Genomic DNA, 22,256 nt, shown 5'->3' with positions numbered 1-22,256 from the left:
AACTTTTGCTGAGAAGTACATTTTGACTTCCTAGAATTGGGAGGACTTCTGCTTTGAAATTTTTTTCTCATTTAGCATTGTCAAAAGTGTCAGCATGAATTTATCTCTCCCAGTTGGTTCTTCTGTATTTCGTTTGAAGACTTCTTTTTAATTTGATCCTAATTGTCAGTAATAATCAAAAGAAGAACGAAAGTCAGAAGGTTTTTTCCTAGTAAACTTGTATGTGTACTGACTTTTCAAGATGTATTAAATGATTTTAAAAGAAAGACTCTTTCTTTTAGGTCTAAGGCTTCTTGGCATAGGAAGAAACCAATACATTGATCTGATGAATCAGTGCAGATCATCAAAAGTAAGCTAGTTGTTTTTCTTTCTCGTTTCTTGTCCCTCTTATCACACAGACTTGTTAAATTTTTAAGTAGTAGAAATAATGAATTCTGATTTTTTTGGATCAAATAAAGTATGCTTAATATAGAAATAATACAAAAACAACTCATCAGTGTCTCTAGGTTATAGCTTAAGTGCTTATTGAATTTAAAATCTTTAAGGCATAGGACGCTGCATTTATTTTTAAAAATCTGCTCCATTGATCTTCTAACCTAAGTCATTCCACCACCAGGGTTCAGTTTATGAGTGAAATTGATACACATTTTCACCTGGGTTTCTTTTGAATATCTGGATTTAGATTCAGATTTAATGATAGTGTTTTGAAGTAATTTATTTTGAAATAATTTAAGAATGACTTTCTCCATTCAGTATATCTAAAATACGTTAGATTTTAAAACGTGAGAATTTTAAAAGGTATTTAGCCTGTTAGAGAAGGAAATGGCAACCCACTCCAGTGTTCTTGCCTGGAGAATCCCAGGGACGGGGGAGCCTAGTGGGCTGCCATCTATGGGGTCACACAGAGTTGGACACGACTGAAGCGACTTAGCAGCAGCAGCAGCCTGTTAGAAATGATCTTGTTATAGTATGATTAATAAAAAAGAAAATAGTAATTTTAGATTGATTGCAAATTCTCAGATATTTGAACCATTGCAGAAATTTTTCAGAAGGAAAACGGCGCGTGATCTTTTACCAGTAAAGCCAGTGGAAATTGCCATAGAAGCCTGGTGGGTGGTGCAGGCTGCATATATCACGGAAGATGACATAAAGGTAGATATCTTTAAAAAAAGCATTTTTATTTTTAAAAATTATATTTAACTCTAGTTGCAGAAGTTTTTTGGAAACGTGACACTATTTAGTGTTCCTGAAGGAAATTAAACTTAAATTCAAAATTGTAAATGATCTCGGTAGGCGAGATTATCGGTACGTTTCGAAAATACTCTTTATTAATGAGGGAGACTTGTGGTTCTTGTACGGTCATCTGGGGATTTAATTAGATGGATGTTTCATGTACAGTTGACACGATGCTGCAACTACCAGCAGTAACATTGATAAGACTTTTTGAGTGCTTTGTGTGTGCTCAGGGTGCCAGGCACTGTTCCAAGTGCCTTTCATACTGTCTCATTTGACTCTCATAACAACCCCAATGGTGTGGGCTTGTTTGTAGCCTATTTCACATGTGAGGAAAATGAACACAGAGAAGTGAAGTAATGACTCTAGTCACAGTAGAGTAAAGTCCAGGGTTTTAATTTGGACAGTTTGCTGTGCTCTTAAATCACTGTTGAAATGCTATACTCACGTGTTAGGTGCTTGATAGAGCACTAAGGTCAAGATCAAGGGAAATGCTGTTTGCAGTGGTCAGACCACATTTGTTACAAGCTGTATACGTTTAAGAAGAGATGTTGTTTAGAGGAAGGAGGTGGAGCAGTAGATGAGGTGCCTAGAGACCAGTCATATCCCTGTGGCTGAAGGAATTAAGTGAGCGTGTGGACTTCTTTTTAATTTGCATTTTATTTTACTTCCAAGGACAGAATAAATCCAGTGAGAGCAAGGCTTAGAAATTCTGCTTCAGTGCATTTACTTCCAATTAAGATATCAGATTGTTTCATAAGATAGTGGTCTTGTAACTGATAATAATCCTGTGGCATGTGAATTAGCTTTTGATTTGAGAGATTCAGAATCAGTATGTGGATCAGACTCCAGTTCAAAAAGGGTGAATGAATATTAGTATTTATTAGTGAACATGTTACTTATCAGCAAGTATTAGCACTTAAAATTACTTTGTTTCGTGAGTTCCGTTGGTAGCATACTTTGGCACTTTAGTTGATGGTTACGTGCATAGCCTTTTCTGTTTGAATTCTAGAATAAAGAATGAATATAACAGGTAGTTCATATAATTAATGACATATAATCATTGGCTTAAACGTAAATAGATTTGAGGAGACTTATCAATTAGTTAATTTGGACAGAACTTAATTGAAAATATTTTGCTTTTCCTAGATATGCACTTTGCCTGAGAAATGCGCTATTGATAAGATCATTGATGCAGGCCCTCAACTCTCTGGATCACTAGATTACAATGTAGTCCATAGTAAGTGGTTAGTAGAAATGGTCTTCTGTCAACATAAAAACTTATTTTAAGCCATCAACAATTAGCAGCAATTATTTATCAATTAGATAAGAATAGTAATGTTTCCTAAGGCGTGGTATTGTTTGAAATGTGGCCTTTGTCCATTGTTTTCCAGTGTGGCTGTAATTAGTCACACAGATTAGAAATTTATGTGAATGAATTATAAGAAAAATTTTGCAGTTCTGAGCATTTGAGAGAAACCAAGATTTTGAAAGCTTTGTTAATTTTGTTCTTCTGTCTTGTCTTTTTCACATACCATTAAGTTGTAAGAATCTTTATGGAAAATGAAGAATAAAATTTTTATTTTATTTTTTTAACTTCTAATGTTTACTGTTTCATCTAAAACGAGATACTTTTGCTTCTGTAGGTTTATATAACAAAGGATTTGTTTATCTGGATGTACCAATCTCTGATGACAGTTGTATAGCAGGTGAGTATGTGGTAATATTTCTCAATGTTTCTTGAATGACTGCTAGGTGCTGGGCACTGTATCACCCTAATAAGTTAGACACATATCATCCTGGGATCTTTGTGTTAGAATTTTTCAAAGAAAACCATTTCTTCCTCATTACATTACAGCACACTGTGGTGATTTTACTTAAATTCCTTCTTTTTATTTTTATCTTATGGTGTAAACACTGTATTAAAATAGAAATCCAAGGTAAATTTCTTAAAATCCTAAATCTGTCTTTATGAATTTATGTCACCTTTTAAACCTTGTTCACTGCATAAGTTTCTACATGTATTCAGTAATATCATAGAATTGTATGTTGTTCATTTTTACCAGACATATCTGTGTCTTATTTTTTCATGTAATGACTGTCTTTTTTGGCTTATCTCTTCCTCCCTTCTTCACTCCCTCCCCAGGTTAAATCAATATTAAGACCCTTGTATATTTCAGTTTGGGGCTTCCCAAGTGGCTTGGTGGTAAAAAATCCTCCTGCCAGTGCAAGAGACACAGGTTTGATTGGAGAAGGAAATGGTAACCTGCTCCAGTATTCTTGCCTGGGAAATCCCATGGACAGAGGAGCCTGGTGGGCTACAGTCTGTGGAGTTGCAAAAGAGACACCACTTGGCAACTAAACAACAAACGAACAAGAACAGCAGTGTTTCAGTTTACTAAACCATTACTCTCTTGCTGGTTATTTAGATCATTTCCTTATTTGTTTTGGTGATGTGGTTAATATCTTTGAACACAGTAGAGCTTTTTTTCTATAGGTTAGATTTCTTACCAATTTGTAGAAGTACTTGTTACATTAAGGTTATGTGTTGTAAATGTGTTTTCCATCATATCTTTTAGCTATTCTTATTTGTGATATCATCTGCATTCTAAGATATTTGTGTAATCAAATATATAAAGAGTCAAAAAATTTCAGGAACCTTACTGTTAACAACTGAGTGATAGGGCTTATTACAGAAACACTCCCTCACATCAAGTGGTCATGCTCCAGTGTGTCCTGACCTTTATGTTTTTTTTGTATTTACATGTGTTTATGCCCAGGCCTTCCTTGTCCTTTATTTTTTTAAAAAAATAATTTTCTTTGCTATATTCAGGTATTATTCTTTATTTTTATTAATGTCTTTTTGAGTAGGCAATAATTAGGATTATAAAATCCTAAACTTACAAAAGAGTATAAAAACCCTTGCTTCTGATGCCTGCCCTGAGTTACTCAATTTCTCTTGGCCACTACTCCCAAGTTGCCTATATACTCTCTCAAAAACATACTATGCACAAATATATATATATATCCTTTTTTGTGTGATTTTATTCTTATATAGATGGTGTATCCAACACATGCTTTGTTTTTTTAACTTAATATATATTGAAGACTATTCTGTATCTCTTTATTTAGAGATAAAGAATTTCTCATTCTTTTTGCCCAAATGTAAATTGTGTATTTCTAACCTCTTAGTGCCTTGGTTTCTTCATCTCTAAAATAAGGTATAGTTTTTAACAACTCTTGATATTAAGAGGATTAAGTGAATTTGTATATATAAAGCAGCTAGAAGTATAGTCTGGCATTTAGTAAGCATTCAGTAAGTTTTGACACTTCTTATTCACCTAGTTGATAGTGTAGGAAAAGAATTAATTATATTGAAAAAGTGGTGAAATATTGCTGAAATATTTCTAAAAAGAAACTTTTGATCCTTAACAGTTCTTAGGTGATTAGAAATATGGGTAGCACCAAACCAGAAAATGCCACGAGACAGAGCTGTGACTTGGGTAGCCTACTGTGATGTGTACATTGTGGTTCTTCACAATGTCTTCATTTTGCTCACTTGAGTTATATCTTACAGCTCTCTCTTGGGAATACTTTTAGGTTTTGGGTGCAGTGAGGTAGTGTTAGGGTCAGAGGACACAGGGACACCAAATCCTCCTGTGATCTAGGCACACATCTTCCCGAATGCTTTTAAGGAAAGTGTGCCCACAGGGGAGACTGGCAAAGGCAAGCACGGTGCCTCCTCATTATGGTCGGGAAGAGCAGCCTAGTAAATTGGAGTAGGGCATCTGGACCAAAGAGATGGAGAGAAGTGAGTACAAACTGCCAGGTGGAGAGTAGCGACTGGGCAGCCTCTTGTGCTGACAAAGGTTTTGACCCTCTTCCCCATTAAGGAGGATACAGAATAGAAAGCCCCAAAGAGCAGATTACATCAATGATAAACGTGACAGTCACGCATAGGAGCTTCTCCTTTGGTCAGGATGGAACAGGGATGATGGGAGAAGGACAACGAGCTGATACTTTCTGCCCCCCCTGCTTTTGTATAGCATGGCAGCTCGCAGCCCTTGTTTCTCTGCTTCACACCAGGCATCCTGCTGCCTAAGACCGATCAAAAACATACCATTGGCAGGCTTCCCCATTCTGAAGCAACCACAGTCTCCCTTGCCTTTCTACTGAGGCCACGCCTGTATGCACTTCTCTGCCTGAGTAATGCTGAGCGGTCCCTGGGGGTGAAACTACTTTTATGGATTTATGCTGTGCCATCAGAGTCTACCATGTGTAGATAGCATTTTGTATATGACCTTTACTTTGGGAGTTTTAGAAAAACTTGCAGTGGAGGTGATACAATGAGTCAAAAGCTGAATTCATTTCCTAAGTTGGAGGTCTCTTTTTGAATAGATATTTGAATTAAACTTTCTTCTTTTATAAAATTAAATCGCTGAGAAACATCTATTTTGTTTATTTTAGTTCCTCCTCTTGAAGGTTTTGTAATGAATCGAGTGCAAGGTGATTATTTTGAAACTCTGCTCTATAAGATATTTGTGTCAATAGATGAGCATACTAATGTTGCAGAGGTAAGTGTGACAGCATCTTATGAAAGAGTTTGGCCTCAAGATTATAAAATAAGTTTGTGTAAAGTGGATAAAATTATTTAATGATATAACTAAGATATTTAAAAAATCCTTACATGATTAGATCTTAGACTATTAATATACTTAAATTACTATTCTTAAGTTACTTCCTGCATATGTATATAGTTATAATTTGGTTGAATAACTTTATATGACTTTATAGTAAAAGCATTGTAAACGATCTAGAATTTTTTCATTTTAAATGAGAAAATTAAAGCTAAGTAATTCTAATTAAAATTCTAATTAAAGTAGCTCAAGTAATTATAATTCATGCTAAGTTGTTAGGGTCAGTGCCTGGATTTGTACTACTCTAAGTGTCTTAAAGATATGGAAAGAAGAAAATTCTGCTTACCAAATTTATTCAGTATTTCCATTATTAATAATTTAAATTTTGCTGATGATGGAGAAGTTATCTGTAACTGTTTATTATGATATACTGATAATTCTTAGGATGTAAAATAATTTTTAATTTTATTTTCCAGCTTGCAAATGTTCTTGAGATAGACCTGTCTCTGGTTAAGGTATGTAATTTTCCTACTCTTTTTCACTTGTGTTATGAGCACTGAATGGATTATAGGTTTTTGTCTTGATACTGAGAAGCGGAAGCAGTGAGATGCTTATTAGCTGTCAGAGGAAGTAGAGCAGAGCAAGACCAGAACCCTGAAGCAGTATCCCACCCCAGGGAGTGAAAGCTGTCCTCACCTGTCTCTGCCCAGCAGGGAGCAGCCTGACCAGTGCCTTGTAATGAAGTCACAGTGTCTTGCAGTGACATCAGTTAAAGCAACAACTCCTGCTTCTTGTGGATCTAGTGAGGGCCAAGCCAGAGGTTGGAAGCTTTCCCTCTTCTGTCTATGTGGAGATTTTAGGGGAAGACCAGGCCTACTGAAATGTTTTTTTCTGGCTGTGGGATGAAGATATTTGAGGATCTCTATAAATGTAGTCCATAATAGTTTTTTTTTGTCTACAGACATTCTGGCATCTAGTTTATTTCAGATACTTGTTTCCTTTATATTCCTTTTAGAATGCTGTATCAATGTACTGCCGATTGGGGTTTGCCCACAAGAAAGGACAAGTAATAAATTTGGACCAGCTTCATTCATCGTGGAAGAATGTTCCATCCGTAAACAGATTAAAGTAACTCATTTATTTAGTATGAGAGTTTTTTGTTTCGGGGAAAAAAATACAATTTTATGTACAAAATTTTATTTATTCAGCAGATTGAACCCTGTGTATTAGTGGTGTTTAATCTTGTGTGTTTTGGAATTTTTTTTAGAATCTGGTGAAAACTATGACCCTTGCCCTAGAGAAAAGCTAAAATGTTCTCACATTCTCTGAAGCCTGTCCATGGGTTTAGTTAAGAACCTTTGCTGTGGGTATAGAATATTTTAGGGCTACGTCCCAGTTTGGGGCGTGGATTTAGTGGATGTCCGTAACCTCAGTGCTGACTTCAGTGGCTGTTTCTGTGTGTGGTCATCTGTGTGGCTTTTCAGAAGTGACTGTTTTCTCCATCAACAGGAGTACTTTAGATCCACAGAAGATGCTCCTGTCGTGGGGTGGCGGGGAAAGTCGGAGCCCCGTGCAGGAAGCTTCATCGGCTACCGACACAGACACAAACAGTCAGGAAGACCCAGGTTAGCTGTGACTCAGGAGCCTGTCTGTAAATAAGCCGCCTGTCTGCACATGCACTCATGAAGCTAACTCTCCAGGCTTAACGGTTAATTTGTGATTTGGTCTGGATTCCTCACTCAGTATGTATCTTTGAGAACTTACCCATATGCTACTAGATCTTAGGGGTATAAAACTGATAGGAAATACAATAGTTTCCTTCTAAAAACTGAGTCTGGAGAATGTAGCCATAAGAACCACCGCGGCGTGAGAGGCACTGTGGTGTTTGTGGGGAGCAAAGAGGAAGAGCCCTCCTTCTGCCCAGAGGGGCTTAGGGAGCCTTTGTGGAGAAGATGGTGTTGGGGCTGAGAACGACTAAGAGAGTGCCAGCTGGCGAATGCAGGAAGACCATCGCAGGAAGGCCTCTAGGTACAGAGGGGGACAAAGCATAGTGGACGAGGGGCTTGCACGTGCTTGTGTGGAGAGAGAAGGGCACAATCAAGTGGCTTCTATTCCTGCCCTCGGTAGCTCTGTTCCCTGGGCCCGGCGACTTGTCTACAGAGGTTAAGCTAGGTAGTCATTTGATCTGACAGTGATCAAGTCTTGGTTTATTACTGACTTTCTTCAGAAAATTTACTGCACAAGTGAATGGCTTAAAAAAATTTTCTTTTTCTATGTTGGAGATAAGGTAGAATTGGGACCTCTTATGACTTACGTATTGCCTATATTATGTACTTTTGATTATTAAATAAAGCTGAAATGAAATACATTCTCACTCCAAATGATAAGTAATGAACAGTTTTCATTTTATTGATTTTTAAACTATGATTTTTATCCCCCCAGCAGATACAGCCAGTATAAACAGTTTGAATCTGTCTACAGGATACACAAAGCGTATTGCGTTCCTATTTGACTCAACACTTACTGCCTTTTTAATGATGGGAAACCTTTCACCAGTAAGTCAAATTCTTATTTAAATATGAAAATGTTTAACAGTTAGATACGTAATAATTCAGTGTTCTTATATCTTTTTTTTAGTACTAAATTTATTCCTCGAAAATGCAGCCAGCTTTGTTTTATATTCTTTAGAGGACTGTGGCAGCTTTTTAGTGAGGGCTGCTTTTGTAATTAGAAGAATCAACTCTTTATGCACACTTGAGGTTAAATATATTGGAAAGCATAGTATCAAGATAAGATGCTTAGCATTCAGAGGGAAAGCTAGAACTTGTTAATAATAGGCTCAAATAAAGTACATTTCAGTTTTGTTTTTGATTCTTTATTGCAGAATTTGAAAAGCCATGCAGTCACGATGTTTGAAGTTGGCAAACTCTCCGATGAGTCTCTGGACAGCTTTCTTATTGAATTAGAAAAGGTAAATCTAGGTAGCTTATGGGATGTCAGGGTGTTTGGACTCTTTTCTTGCTTGATAAAACATCAGTGGTTGGTTATGTAGATTTTTGGTATATTCTTGCTCATTCCTACCTCATTCCCACTCTAATACTGTGGCAGTCATTTATTATATTGAGTGGATGAATGAATTTTGTGATTTTAAAAGAGTCATTTACCTCATCTAAGCTCTTAGCATAATTTGACTTAATGAAGAAATGGGGTACAGAAATCATAAAGTCTATGTGCAGTTTTTATGCACTTTTCTGAAGTAGCCTTTATTTATTTATTTATTTTCTTTTCATCATAACTTTAAAAATCTACTCTTAAGCAATTTTATTTGAAATTTTTGTTCCACTTAGTCTGGAACAATGTCCCTGGGTATCGTATTTATGTCCACTCTCACTATCCATTTTAGCATCTTGAAGACTTCAGCCATATTTGTTTTTAACCATCTTTTCCCCGTGAGTACAGCCTAGTGTTCCTTAACTCTAAATCTTGATCGCCTTTTCGGTGTGTTTCATTCCCTGAGTATTTTATTCTGTCCTCTGTGCTTCTTTAAGCAAGTAGCTTGTGTGTCTAATCTCTTCCTTGACTAATAATTTCGGTACCTTCCTTGCTTTGGTGATGAACTCATGTATGTTTAGAGAATGTTTGGTAATTTTGTACTTTATGTCTCAAAAAAAAAAAAAAAACACACCCAAAAAACCACCAATGACATTTTTTCCTCCCCACCTTCTCCATAGGATTTTTACTTTTTTAGTGGCTGAGATGATCCTTGTTATGAATTTATCTCCTTAACTTTTATCTTTATATTTTCACTATTTCCTCAGTGCTTTTAATATCTTATTTATCCCCATTTCTTATTGTGTATCATCTTTTCCAATAAATTTTTTATATTCTAGCACATATTAACATGTTTTTCAGATTTTTATTTTTCTCACCTCAGCTGGTCTTTTATCAAGTACAGCAAATTGGAAGATCTCTTTTACGCTTTATATATCTATTTTCTTTTTTTACCACATAGACATTCTTGGAAAAGCCCTTTAGTCTGAAGTTTAGTTTTTAAAAATAGTTTCTTAGTTGTTTTTTAAGAAGCTTCATCTTGATCAAACTTAATTGGCTGATCTTATTAATGTAATGCAAATATAATCAGTTATTTCCCCCTGTAGACCTGGCCTTCTATTTTGTCTGCTGCTTCTGGAATGTGTGTGCTTTTACATATTAAGCAGGTGACTGACTCAGTGTCAGAAGAGCATGCATTAAAATGTAAACCCAGTGAAGGCAGGAGTTCGCCCACTCCTCTGTCCTTACATCCTAAAGCGGTCATAGCACAGAACAAAAGGGGCTCAGTGAATCCTTGTTGAGTGATTGAAAGCTGTGTGTTCAGCGATACGGAACAGCTGTATTGAGTCACATGCTCTGTTGTCCCTTGCAGAGTTGTGAACAGGGTGATGAAATAGTGGCATCATTGGTGACCATGGGTTAGACTACTTTTCGAGACAAAGCAGAATATACAGATCTTAGAGTTTTTTGAGCACCCTGTTTGAATCATATATGGAACATATAATGTTATGATTTGGCATTACTTTGTTGCTGAAGTTGTTTTACTTGTTGGGGTAATTTCTGTCACCTTCCAGTGTAGTCAAATGGAAGCTCAACCAAGATTGAGGCTAATATGTGTTTCAGTATTGCCTGGGCAAATTTCTGATTGGCTGATTTTTCAGTTCAGTTCAGTCGCTTAGTTGTGACTGACTCTTTGTGACCCCATGGACTGTAGCACACCAGGCTTCCCTGTCCATCACCAACTCCCGGAGCCTGCTCAAACGCATGTCCATCGAGTCGGTGATGCCATTGCAACCATTTCATCCTCTGTCGTCCCCTTCTCCTCCTGCCTTCAATCTTTCCCAGCATCAGGGTCTTTTCCGATGAAACAGTTCTTCACATCAGGTGGCCAAAGTATTGGTGTTTCAGCTTCAGCATCAGTCCTTCTAATGAATATTCAGTACTGATTTCCTTTAGGATTGACTGGTTGGATCTCCTTGCAGTCCAAGGGACTCTCAAGAGTCTTCTCCAGCACCACAGTTCAAAAGCAGCAATTCTTCAGTGCTTGGCTTTCGTTATAGTCCAACTCTCACATCCGTACATGACTGTTGGAAAAACCATAGCTTTGACTAGATGGACCTTTGTTGGCAAAGTAGTGTGTCTAGTTTTTAATATGCTGTCTAGGTTGGTCATAGCTTTTCTTCCAAGGAGCAAGCAGAAAACTAATTTCACAGTATGAAAAGGCTGATTTTTTAATAATGTCTAAATATTTCTACTTTATGGTTGTAAACTAGCATGAATGGCATGGGAGTGGTTTTTGTTGCAACCCGTACATTCTCTTGTTTCAGGTTCAGAGCACTGGTGAAGGGGAAGCACAGAGGTACTTTGACCATGCGCTCACTCTGAGGAACACAATACTGTTCCTGCGTCATAATAAAGATCTAGTTGCTCAGACTGCACAGCCAGACCAACCCAATTATGGTATGATAAATATACTCGATTTTGAAGACATGATCTTATGGAACTTCTTTCTAAGAAATTAAACAAGTCATGCTCACTTATTTCATCATCACTTATTTTAAAACATTTCTTGTTCTGTGAATTTCTTTACTCGTCGGCCATTTCTTATATTACTTTCTCTCTTCTCTTGTGTGCCGCTGACATTTGTAGTATCTAAATTTGTTTAGCTATCTGCAAGAAGAGTGGGAGTGTTAATTTAAGTAGCTGGATGGGATGTAGCCATCTGTAGATACCTATCTACAGATGTGAAACAGGCATCTGTTTTCAGAGGTGGACAAATGACTATTTAGGAAGCATCAAGAATGAAGAATTCATTTTATAAAGATAAGAAACAGGGCCTTTGTGTTCAAATGCTGCTGTAATATTTACTGAAGTATTTTACTTGCTGCCTTGGTGTGCCTTCTCAGTCTTGTGATAGAAAGGGGTTCCCAGACTTGAGTTGAGTTGATGTAGTAGCTCCTGAATTGAGGAGTGGCCCCAGGAATGTGCTTTTAAAAAGATGCGTCAGCTTGGGCACCAATGTAAGAACATTACACTGTGAATGTAATTGCATCCTGTAGTCTTTGGACATTCATGGGAGTTGCCTTTTGGAGGCCTTGTGAATTTTGGCACCACTATCACATTTGATTTCACTCATTCTTTCATTTACCTAAAAGTTCTATTTTCTGGCCAGGAACCATCATTTTCTTAATCATACCATTTTCATTCTATTTCTTCCGCCAGCATCTGGCTTTCTTTTCAGCTCAGTTAAAAACATTTAGGATGGAATCATTTGTCACTTCACAAGAGTTGTTGCGGAGGGGAGAACAAAAACCCTGGGTAGTTGAGCTGAGTGAGGCTAGACACTCAACACCTGGTGACCCACTGCCTCAGCTTAGAGTGTTTGGTTCAGAGTCATGCTTTAGCAGGATTATAGATGATTCCATGCTGGAGGTTATTCATAAATGGTTGAAACTCAGTGTTAAGTCACCAAATACCAAGAGACTAAAGCTCTTTTTGATAAACATTTGTTGATAGTAATCATTTTTTTGTTACCAAATATTAAATCATGTGAGCTAGCAGTGAATGCCACAGTCTTGAATATATCTCTGGATATACAAACCCTGGAATTTCTTGGACTTTTAAGTGATTTTCAGAGATAATGTGTTAGAATATTTGATGTGTCCTCCTGCCCATCATAGAATCCAAGAATGTTACAGAGTGCTAGTGACCACCCAGGGGTAACTCATTTTATAGATAAAGAAATTCAAGCTTTTCTTGGTTAAATCTCTTGTGCATTTAGTCATTGAAGCTCATATGATTGGTAAATGGAAGAGCTGGGGCTTGAATCCATGTCTCTTGAATATTTTCCCTTTGCTCTGTCCCTTCCATTATCTTCTCTTGAACACTAAGGTTTTTATTGATTTATTCCTGAACAGTCTATTGCTTAATGGGTTGCGCTAAACTTTTTCGCATGAATAATGAATAGTCTATGTATCATCAATGAAATGGTAAACCTAAACTTATTCTGTGTGAAAGTAAAGTATAATTTTAACCTTTAAAGCAGATTTAGTAGTTGACTGTTTCTGGAGCTTTAATTGCTTAGAATAACTCATGTGGCTCCAAAGTTAAAATGTAAGTCACTCCTCCCTCCCCTTGAGACCAGATGGCGATTGTTTATGAAGTTTCATTCTTCTAACCATCCTTTCTTAACTGGGGCTACTCATTAGAACCACAGAAGATGATTTAAGTGACTATTTTCAATGTTTCTAATAATGGTGTATAACTAGTACCGTTTCAGATTCATAGAAAAGAAGGCCATTCACTCCAGATAAAGAATTAACTTTTTATTAGGGCATTAAGGCTTAATACCCTCCATGTTAACAAAGTAGCTTTTTGTAGGTGCCAGATGGGATTACTCAGTCTTACTCCTTTTTAAACAAGAAACTCTGTAGTATTGGTGTTTAAGCATCTATTTTTGAGTAGAAAGAATTTTCTTTTTATGTCATTATCAATTTGTAGTTTGAGTATATTATGTAGTACTTGATATTCATTGTAAAGCAAAAAGCCTTGTGATGCTATCAGAGAAGCAAACCTCTGATACTGTGACAAGACTAATTTCTTAGTAATCTTCTGGTTTTAGACAGCTTGAGGCACACTGCTTGAAAAATGAAAACAATGTGTGGTCTAACTTAGTTAAGATCATAGGCACTCCCCTTATTTGTGAGAGGCCAAACACAACCCTCCAGAATCCCTTTGCCTCATATGCCGTTAGCTGGACTAATTGTCCCCCCGATCATGCAAAACAAAACACTTGCTAAACAAACTATGATTAAGCATCTGTCCTTGTGATATTAGTGAATTTTGACCACCCAGTTAATGTGTTTTCTGACTTCTACATTATTTGCTTTACATTACTTCCTCTCCATCATGGTAGTGCCATCTTATGAAAGCCAAAATGCCAGGGGAAAGCTGTTTCCCTCCCTCCCCCAATTTTCAATCTCTATAAAAACTTCACAGCCAAATTCTGAAGTGACCAGAGGGGTCAGAAAATTATAGTTTCTTCTGTATTATTCCCCCCACAACTAATAAGCAATCTGTAGAGGGAGACACTTACAACCATGCAAATATCCTGCTCTATCAGTGTTTCCTCCTAGATTTAGCATTCTCTGTTGATCCTTGTCTGAACCATTCTTGTCTGTGATGGCTGCGAATTGATCTTTTTTCCCCCCAGCTCAACCATTTCTTCCTCATTTAACATTTGGGACCAAGTTTTCTCTTTTATTCTCAGTATGGATTTATCAGTTTTTGTTTTTTCAGTGATTTATAACCAGTCATTATTGTCTCATTATTTTTTTGCTACCTTGTCTCAGATTTTGCCAGTGGGACTCCTCTTGTCATGCTGTGCTCTATCTTTTTTTTTTTTTTTTTTTTAATTTGGTGGGGAGTAATTCCTTATTTTCTGACAAAGCTATCTTTGTGTTTCTGCTCCAGCCTTGGAATCGGCCTCCTCCCCTAGGAGCCTGGTTTCTTTTAGTGGTGAATGGTATTAAAGACCAAGATCTTGGGTGCCAATTGTACTCAGGGCTTCTAGGCTCTTTTAGCAAGCCATATCCTTTGTTAGATTCATTTTTGCTTAGAGGACTAACTTGATCTTCTGAAGTTTCAATGAACTCTTTTTAGAAGCAATAGAATTGGAATTTTCCAGAAGGATTAAAAGTGGGAACACTTAACATCATTTGCATGCTTAGCTCATGCTTTATGGACCCCAGTTAGGGCATGTGTTTCTAAATAGGAATTCTTGCCCCTCTGGTCAGTTCAGAATTTGGCTATGAAATTTTTATAGAGATTGAAAATTGGGAGAGGGAAGGAAACAGCTTTCCCATGGCACTTTGGCTTTCAAAAGATGGCACTGCTATTATGGAGAGGAAGTAAGGTAAAGCAAACGTATTCAAAGTGAAAGCTTAGCTCGAAGAAACAGCAGTAGACAGTTATCTTTCTGGATCAGGATAAAGACTGTTAGCTTTAAATCTTAGAAAGTCTTAGTTGACCTCCTAGGAAATAAAGTGCTTTTAAAAAAATATTCTACCTTATTTTTAAAAAATTTAATTTTTATTTAAAAAATTGAAGGCAATTCTCAATATTTTCATCTTTGACATTTTTGTTTCATGTTGTCAGTCTTTGATTCTGTGTATGTGGTTGATCACAATTCAGGTTTTCCTCTGGATCTCTTGCGCTGTGAAAGTCTTCTTGGGTTGGACCCTGCAACCTGCAGCAGAGTTCTAAACAAAAATTACACATTGCTTGTTTCCATGGCTCCTCTCACCAACGAAATCCGGCCTGTCAGCAGCTGCACCCCTCAGGTAAAAAAAGACCCATTGGGAAGCCTGCTCTGCCATTATTTTCTTCTTCCTCATGGCAACTTGAAGGGGAGGCTTAACAGTCTTATGTATTGATTCTCAAATTGTAGGCAGCAGATACTAAAATCATCAACTCAGAAAACAGTTTTGTACGTATTGCTGTTGTAAGATGTTCAATTTGTGAGGTATAATTGATACTTTATATATATATACACACACACGTGTATATATATATATACATGTGTATATATATACGTGTGTGTATATATAAGTGCCCATAGGGAAGGAAATGGCAACCCACTCCAGTATTCTTGCCTGGAGAATCCCATGGATAGAAGAGCCTGGTGAGCTACAGTCCATGGCGTCCTGAAGAGTTGGACACGACTGAAGTGACTAAACCACCAACCACCGTTGTCTAGGGATTAATGACACATTTGATTACAGTTTTCTTCTTGAAAGCAGAATTTCAAAGAGAATGTTTTTGGATCCTCTAAGAAGGAAACCTGGATTGCCTTGAAGGATAAGATAACTTTAATGAAGAAGAAACGAAGTGTTTAGGAAGTAGAGCTGTGATGCTGAATAAGCTGACAAGAAAAGATTATACTTGAAAGATAGAACTCTAGTTACCTTTAAAATTGTGAAGATGACTTCTGGTGTTTTACTTTTTGAAAATAAATCAGTTTCATATATTTGTATACTTAGCAAGGCATGTACCATGTGACGTGTACCATTTTCAAAGTGCAGGGATTGTGCTACATCCTGCCTGGTTTCCTCGGTGTGCTGGGTTTCATGGTGTAGGAAAAAGGAAGGGATTCTGGTACATGGATGATTCTGTTGCCTGTGCAAATCTAGCTGCTTCATGAGCACACTCCCCCCTTAGCCCAGTTTTGTCCTCTGTTCAGGGGGAATGGGTATAGATTTGCATTTACTGATCTTTGTTTTATAATTCTTTGTGTCCCCTCCCCTCTGCCACACATACATACTTCCTTCTACTCTTTAACACAGCCTCTGGGCATAGTAGGAATCCATGAATTGAATGAGTGATAAGATGGATGCAAGGATAGATAATCTCTCTTTTGAGAAAAATTGTTAGTGGAAATAATTAACACTTTGATAGTGCTTATCATGTGCTGCCAGGTACTGTTTTAAACTTTTAGCAATGTCCTGAAGAGGTAAGTATTTTGTTACCGTGTTACAGACGAGCAAAAGGAGGCACAAGAGACCTTAAGTAACCTGCGGCGATACGGCTGAGGGGATGAAGCCAAGTTTCAGACAGAACCTGACTGCTCCAGAGTCCATTCTCTTAACTGCAGTGACAAGAACTGCTTTCTCAATTCCAGTATATATATGAAACTGCTTGAATGGATCATTTAACATTTATCTTCGTAAGGCTAAGAACAGTTAACACTTCCATGAGGCATTAGCTATAAGAGTATACTTAGTCCCTTGTGAAATTTGGCTTCGTTAGATAAGTATTTACAGCTTTATTTTACCTGTTCTATGACTTTAGCACATTGGACCAGCTATCCCAGAAGTCAGTTCGGTCTGGTTTAAACTGTACATTTACCACATCACCAGGCAAGGACCACCATCTCTTTTGCTGTCCAAAGGGACAAGACTTCGAAAACTGCCAGATATATTCCAGGTATGTTTTTGTGGGTTTTTCAGAAATCATTTTTGAGGAAGATAGAAACTGGTAAGCACTATTCTAGATAACTTACTTAAGTTTTTTAAATTCCTAAATGCCCTGGTATGTATTATTTATTTCTTGTCCCTAGGGTTATGATCGATTATTAATCACATCTTGGGGTCATGATCCTGGGGTGGTCCCTACGTCAAATGTGCTCACGATGTTGAACGATGCCCTGACACATTCAGCGGTTTTGATTCAGGTACAGTTACCTTATTTCAAACAATCAGTTTTGGATTTTAATTTCAAAGATTGTAATTTGTTTGACTCTCTGCTGAGTCACAGTCAGACGTCAGTAATTAGACATTTGTCAAACTGACACGTAAAGAACCAGAGATCAGGATTTTCATCCTGGCCTTTGTCTCGCAGATTGAGAGTGGTGGAAATGATGTGGGCTTTGAAGGCAGACTCAGCTTTGAGTTCCAGCCTCAGCTTTTGCTACCAGTGTGGCCCTGGTTTTTTTTTTTTTTTTTAGTAGTAGCTTTAAAATTTAGATGTGCTTCACATACCATATTCCCCGATTGAGTTGTGTGATTCAGTGGTTTTTAGTGTATTCACAGATGTCTACAGTCAGCACCACACTCAGTGCTACAACATTTTCCTTTTCCCCTATGCCACTCTGACTGCACCAGCCCCCAACCCCCGACACTTGCTGTCTCTGTAGAATGCCTGTTTGGGGCATTTCAGATACATGGGGTCATATACAGGCTGCTTTCCTGTTGTCGAAGTGGCCATGTTGTCACTTCTTTGGGGTATATCCTTAGAAATGGAAATGTGGTATCATGTGGTAGCTTTATGTGTTGTCTGTTTAAGGAACTGCTGGGCTGTTTTCCAAAGTGACTTTACATTCCCTCCAGCCCTTGGTATTACCTGATTTTTTAATTATAACCACCCTAGCTGGTGTGAAGTGGTATGTAACATTTTAGAGATACTCTTCTTAAACTTAGTTTCCCCCATCTTCAGAATGAGGATGGTAATATCTACTGTGTAACAACAAAAATAATAGTAAGAGCTAATGCCAAAGGAAGCATTTTTAGCTTTAGAATTGTTGAGAGAATGAAATGAGGTGCATGTGTGAAGAATATAGCACTTTTTCTGGTACATAATAGTTTCTCTATAAAGATCGCATTAATTCATTGAACTGGCAGTTGTACTTGCCATATTCTGTACTAATTAATGTGGGTTTACAAATGATACATGGTCCCTGTCTTCAGGGAACTTAATTCTGATGGGAAAGTTTGTGTAAGCAGTTGCTTCCAGTTTTTAGCTGAGGGTTAGAGAGAATTATAGGGGAAGTGTTAAAGAGAAGTACCTTCTAGCTTTAGGGCAAGGACAGAGGCTTAGGGAGAGCTCCTTGGAGAAAATGAGACCTGGGCTAGGTATAAAAGACTGATTTAGAGGAGAGTGAGGCCAGGCAGAGAGGTACGGTTAGCATGAATAAATCTTTGGGTAGAGAGTTTTTTCTTTATTCATAACTAGTTCTCTAGTGCTTGGAATAGTGCCTGGCTTGCAGAAGTTGCTCAGTGAGTGTTTGTTGAATAAATGAATAGGAATATGAAGTGGTAGCATGTGCTTGGACCTGTGAGCTGTTACGTCATTTTGAGGGGTGGGCTGCAGTGTGATGGATGGTGATCAGAGATACGTCTGGAGCAGTAGGCAGGCCCTGCCCTGGAGGGCAGTGCACCTTAATTGTCCTACCGTAGTGCTTAGACTTTCCCTGTAGATCCATGGTAGCCAGTGAAGGGTGCTGAGCAAGGGATTAACATGGTCAGTTGCGATTTGGAAGATCAGCCTGAAGACTGTTGAGAGTGACTGGGTGGGAGAAGATAGGATTAGCGTGCAGTCTTGGAGGCCAGATAAGAGATGAGGACAGTCTAGCTTAGGGAAGCTGTAATAGGAATGAAAAGGAAGAATTATTACAAATACAAAATAAATAGAATTGAGATATCTGAGAAGGAGGTGGGAAGAGGAAGAGGGATTCCTCAGGAACCTGGCTTGTGGAGGTGGAAGAATGGTGGCATCACACTTGAGAACAGGAGGAAGAGCTGGTCTATGGGAGCAGATGAGCGTGGCGTGTTTGGGGCCTGTGGGACATTTGGGTGGTAGAAATATCTAGGAGGCAATTGAAAATATTCCGAGATTCAAATCAGAGCTCAAACGAGAGATTGGCTTAAGTGTCAGCATCAGCACGTGGGCAGTAGTAGAAACCGTGAGAGGATGCGTTAGCCAGGAGGGCAGACATGAAGTGTAGGGGGGTGGTGGAGGTAACAGAGTAGGATGGGCTGGACGTGAACTGAGGGGTCACACTGCCTAAGTTCACATCTAGAGTCCACCACGTATTGGCTAAATTGGATAAGTTAGCTAACTTCCTTCAACTTCAGTGACTTCACCTGCAAATTAGAGAGAATAAAAGGTCTTACCTTTATATGATTGTTGAAAAGAATGACTGAGATGGGAGATCAACATAAAATGCTCTAGACCTGTGTTTAGTACATCGGAACATCTCAGAAAAATGGTGGTGGAAGTAGAGTGAGAGGAGTTTTAAACTGTTTGTTAAGGAGCTTTTCCTTTTCTAAAAAAGAATGTCTCTTTTATTAAATTTTATGGAAAAAAAGATTTACCTTTATTGGAACTTAAAACAGCAAAATTAAGATTTTTGATTAAAACCATGTTCTTATAAATAATAACCATCTTGTTTAGGATTGAAATCATAAATATATCAATAGAATAGAAGCAAGATATTAGAAGCATATTCAAGTTGTTATATGAACCAAGTAAATGAATGTGATTTTGTTCCCCTTGAAATTATTTTTTTCTTTTACATCACAGTATCTTGAATTTGATTAATGTGTGGATCTTCTTTAAATGGAAAGAATGTATAGATCCCCAGTGTTAACTTTTCTATTAAAATGATTCTATATAAGCGTAAAGTGAAATACCTTATGCTTATCATTCACAACTGTAATTATTTGAATGTGAGGAATCAGTTGTTGTTTGTAACATGGGACTGAGGTGGGTTAGATTCATAGATTTTTTTCAATTTAACTTTTGAATTGATAGTAAGTTCACGTTTCAAAAATAAAACACTATTAAAAGATACACAGAGAAGAGTATCACTGCCCTCTTAACACTCTGTCCAGTCCCCACTCCCTGACTCTCCTCCAAATTAGACAACCACATTTGTTTCTGCTGTACCCTTCCAGAATTTCTTTATATACACGCAAGCAATTACATACAGATATGCCCCATGCTTTTTCCACTTAGCAGCTGGAGATCTTTCTATTTCATTTGGTAGAGAGCGTCCTTTTTTTGCAGCTGCCTTGAAAATATGCACATTGATTTATTTCATCAGCCCCCTGCTGACAGGCATTTTGGTTGTCTCTGATTGTATACAGTTACAGTGCTGCAGCAAGTCATTTTGAATATGTGTGCTTCAGTGCAGGGTTTTGAGATTTGCACTCCTAATCCTCAGCGTGCCAGGGAACTCGGGATCCTCCATCACTTTTCTTTCTCAGCACTACAGCTAACCTTCATGAATGCACAGGATCTCATTCAGGCTTCACTCAGCAGACACCTGATTGACCAGTTTTTTCACTAACCCGTACCCTCACTTTAGACACATTGCCTTAGTAGGTTAATAAAGATTTAAGATTATGTTTACTTGCTAGAGAAAAGCAGAGAATTATTGAGAGCATTTTGATGGAGTATTAAGGTGGAATACACCATCATGAGGCACAGTTTTAATTATCATTTTGAGTATCTACTGTTGGAAATACAGGTTTCACATATACCTTTCAACTTGTGTTTTTTCATGTTTAGGGACATGGTTTGCATGGGATAGGAGAAACTGTCCACATACCTTTCCCATTTGATGAGACAGAACTACAAGGAGGTACCTTACTTTCAAATTGTATCCATTTGACTTCTTTATAATTAGTCTTGTCAATCAGTGGAAGCATAGCAAGAAGTAAATTCTTAAACTTTTTAAGTTCTAGGGTCTTAAAATCATTCTGCTTTTAAAGAGTATTGGGAAGGGGTAGTTTTCTGTCACATGCCTTTTCCCACAAAGAACTAATAGGGTTAGACTCATTTAGGACCTAGGGCTAGAAGGAATACTAGTCTGTCCTGCAGATGAAGCAGCTAAGTGGGCAGCTACTTAGATGGAAGACCAGCTTTTCTGTATGTTCAGCCTTTTAGTTTCCTTTTATTGTTTATTTGTTCGTAGGTTGGCAGAGAATACAAGTCACAGGGAGGATTTTATGCTTAGAAAGTTGATTTTTTCCCCCAATGTTATTATAGTCCTTTTATTTAATTATTTTTATGGGGCTTCTATGGACTAATGAACATTTGTAAATTAACTTATAGTTTACAGAGAACTTGTGTATTATTTCCTGTTTCAGCATTTGTTTTTAGCAAAAACAAATTGAAATTTTTTTTATTAATGGTCAGTGTGATTTGTTTGTTCTATAGTATTACAAGTTCCCAATCCAGAGTCCTTAGAGAAAATGAGAAAACATTTTAAACAAAACCTAATTTAAAATGAATAAATAATTTAAAATTGTTTTTAAATTTTATTTTTCCTGCTAGAGAGGACTTGAGTGAATTGTAGGGTCTGAGCTAAATTAAGCTGATTCTAGGTTGAAGGGTGAAAAGGCCTGTTTAATGTTACTCCTTTCCAGAATTGTGAGCTGTAATACATTTGATGAAAGATGCTCAAGGAATTTCTATAAAAGCAAATTCATTCTTCCTTTTGTTTAATGTAAAACATCTCTTCTCTGTTGATTATTAAGAAAGTATCTTCAGCACCTATGTTTCCTGCTCCATTCAAAATTGTCGTTCTAGAGTCTTATTTTTCTTGTTCTTAGAGTCATATTGCTTGGAATTTTAGAGAGCAATGAATCATTCAAGTAATTTAACTTTTGTTAATTCATATAAGAACTTTTCTTCCAAAATGTTAGTCACCATTGTCCCTCCTTCCCTAAAGCAGGGAAAAAAGAAGATTTACATAAGTATTTTTTTCCTTTTCACATGAGTAGGCTGTAAATGCTTCACATTTGAAATTAAGTACTCTCTTTTGGCTGTTGTGAAATAAGTGTGTACAAAATTTGAAGAGGAGAGTTTTCTCCTCTAAAATAGAGCCCCTATTCAGAAATAAGTATTTCTCTGCAACTAAACTTTGCTAGTTAATCCTCTGATACTTTATAAATTCTGTGGACAAATTAATTGTTTAGAAGTTACAGGATAGTGACAACAGGATCTTAAAAATCATAAAATCTCGAGAACTGATCAGTTACTCTCTTGCCTTTG

General features: G+C 37.3%; 1 protein-coding gene across 7 annotated transcripts in view; it reads left to right on the top strand.

Annotated features, from left to right (window-relative positions):
* Positions 1-22,256, top strand: part of FAM91A1 (family with sequence similarity 91 member A1) — a 45,740-nt gene that overhangs the window by 9,642 nt on the left and 13,842 nt on the right. For 3 of the 7 annotated variants that reach the window (XM_040261857.1, XM_040261864.1, XM_040261860.1), the window contains exons 5-19: positions 282-349; positions 1,021-1,152; positions 2,383-2,473; positions 2,880-2,942; positions 5,701-5,807; positions 6,347-6,385; positions 6,886-6,998; positions 7,380-7,495; positions 8,313-8,425; positions 8,755-8,841; positions 11,249-11,381; positions 15,114-15,262; positions 16,770-16,904; positions 17,038-17,151; positions 20,769-20,841. In XM_040261857.1, coding sequence (XP_040117791.1) covers positions 282-349; positions 1,021-1,152; positions 2,383-2,473; positions 2,880-2,942; positions 5,701-5,807; positions 6,347-6,385; positions 6,886-6,998; positions 7,380-7,495; positions 8,313-8,425; positions 8,755-8,841; positions 11,249-11,381; positions 15,114-15,262; positions 16,770-16,904; positions 17,038-17,151; positions 20,769-20,841 — 1,533 coding nt within the window. The remainder of the gene's footprint in view (positions 1-281; positions 350-1,020; positions 1,153-2,382; positions 2,474-2,879; positions 2,943-5,700; positions 5,808-6,346; positions 6,386-6,885; positions 6,999-7,379; positions 7,496-8,312; positions 8,426-8,754; positions 8,842-11,248; positions 11,382-15,113; positions 15,263-16,769; positions 16,905-17,037; positions 17,152-20,768; positions 20,842-22,256) is intronic. The other 4 variants (XM_040261859.1, XM_040261863.1, XM_040261858.1 and 1 more) reach the window with 2 other exon arrangements.

This window comes from Oryx dammah, unplaced genomic scaffold (assembly GCF_014754425.2).
Source record: "Oryx dammah isolate SB20612 unplaced genomic scaffold, SCBI_Odam_1.1 HiC_scaffold_19, whole genome shotgun sequence".
Classification (NCBI taxonomy): Eukaryota; Metazoa; Chordata; class Mammalia; order Artiodactyla; family Bovidae; genus Oryx; species Oryx dammah.
The sequence above is the reverse complement of the archived record's forward strand: the minus strand, read 5'-3'. Positions and strand labels throughout refer to the sequence as shown.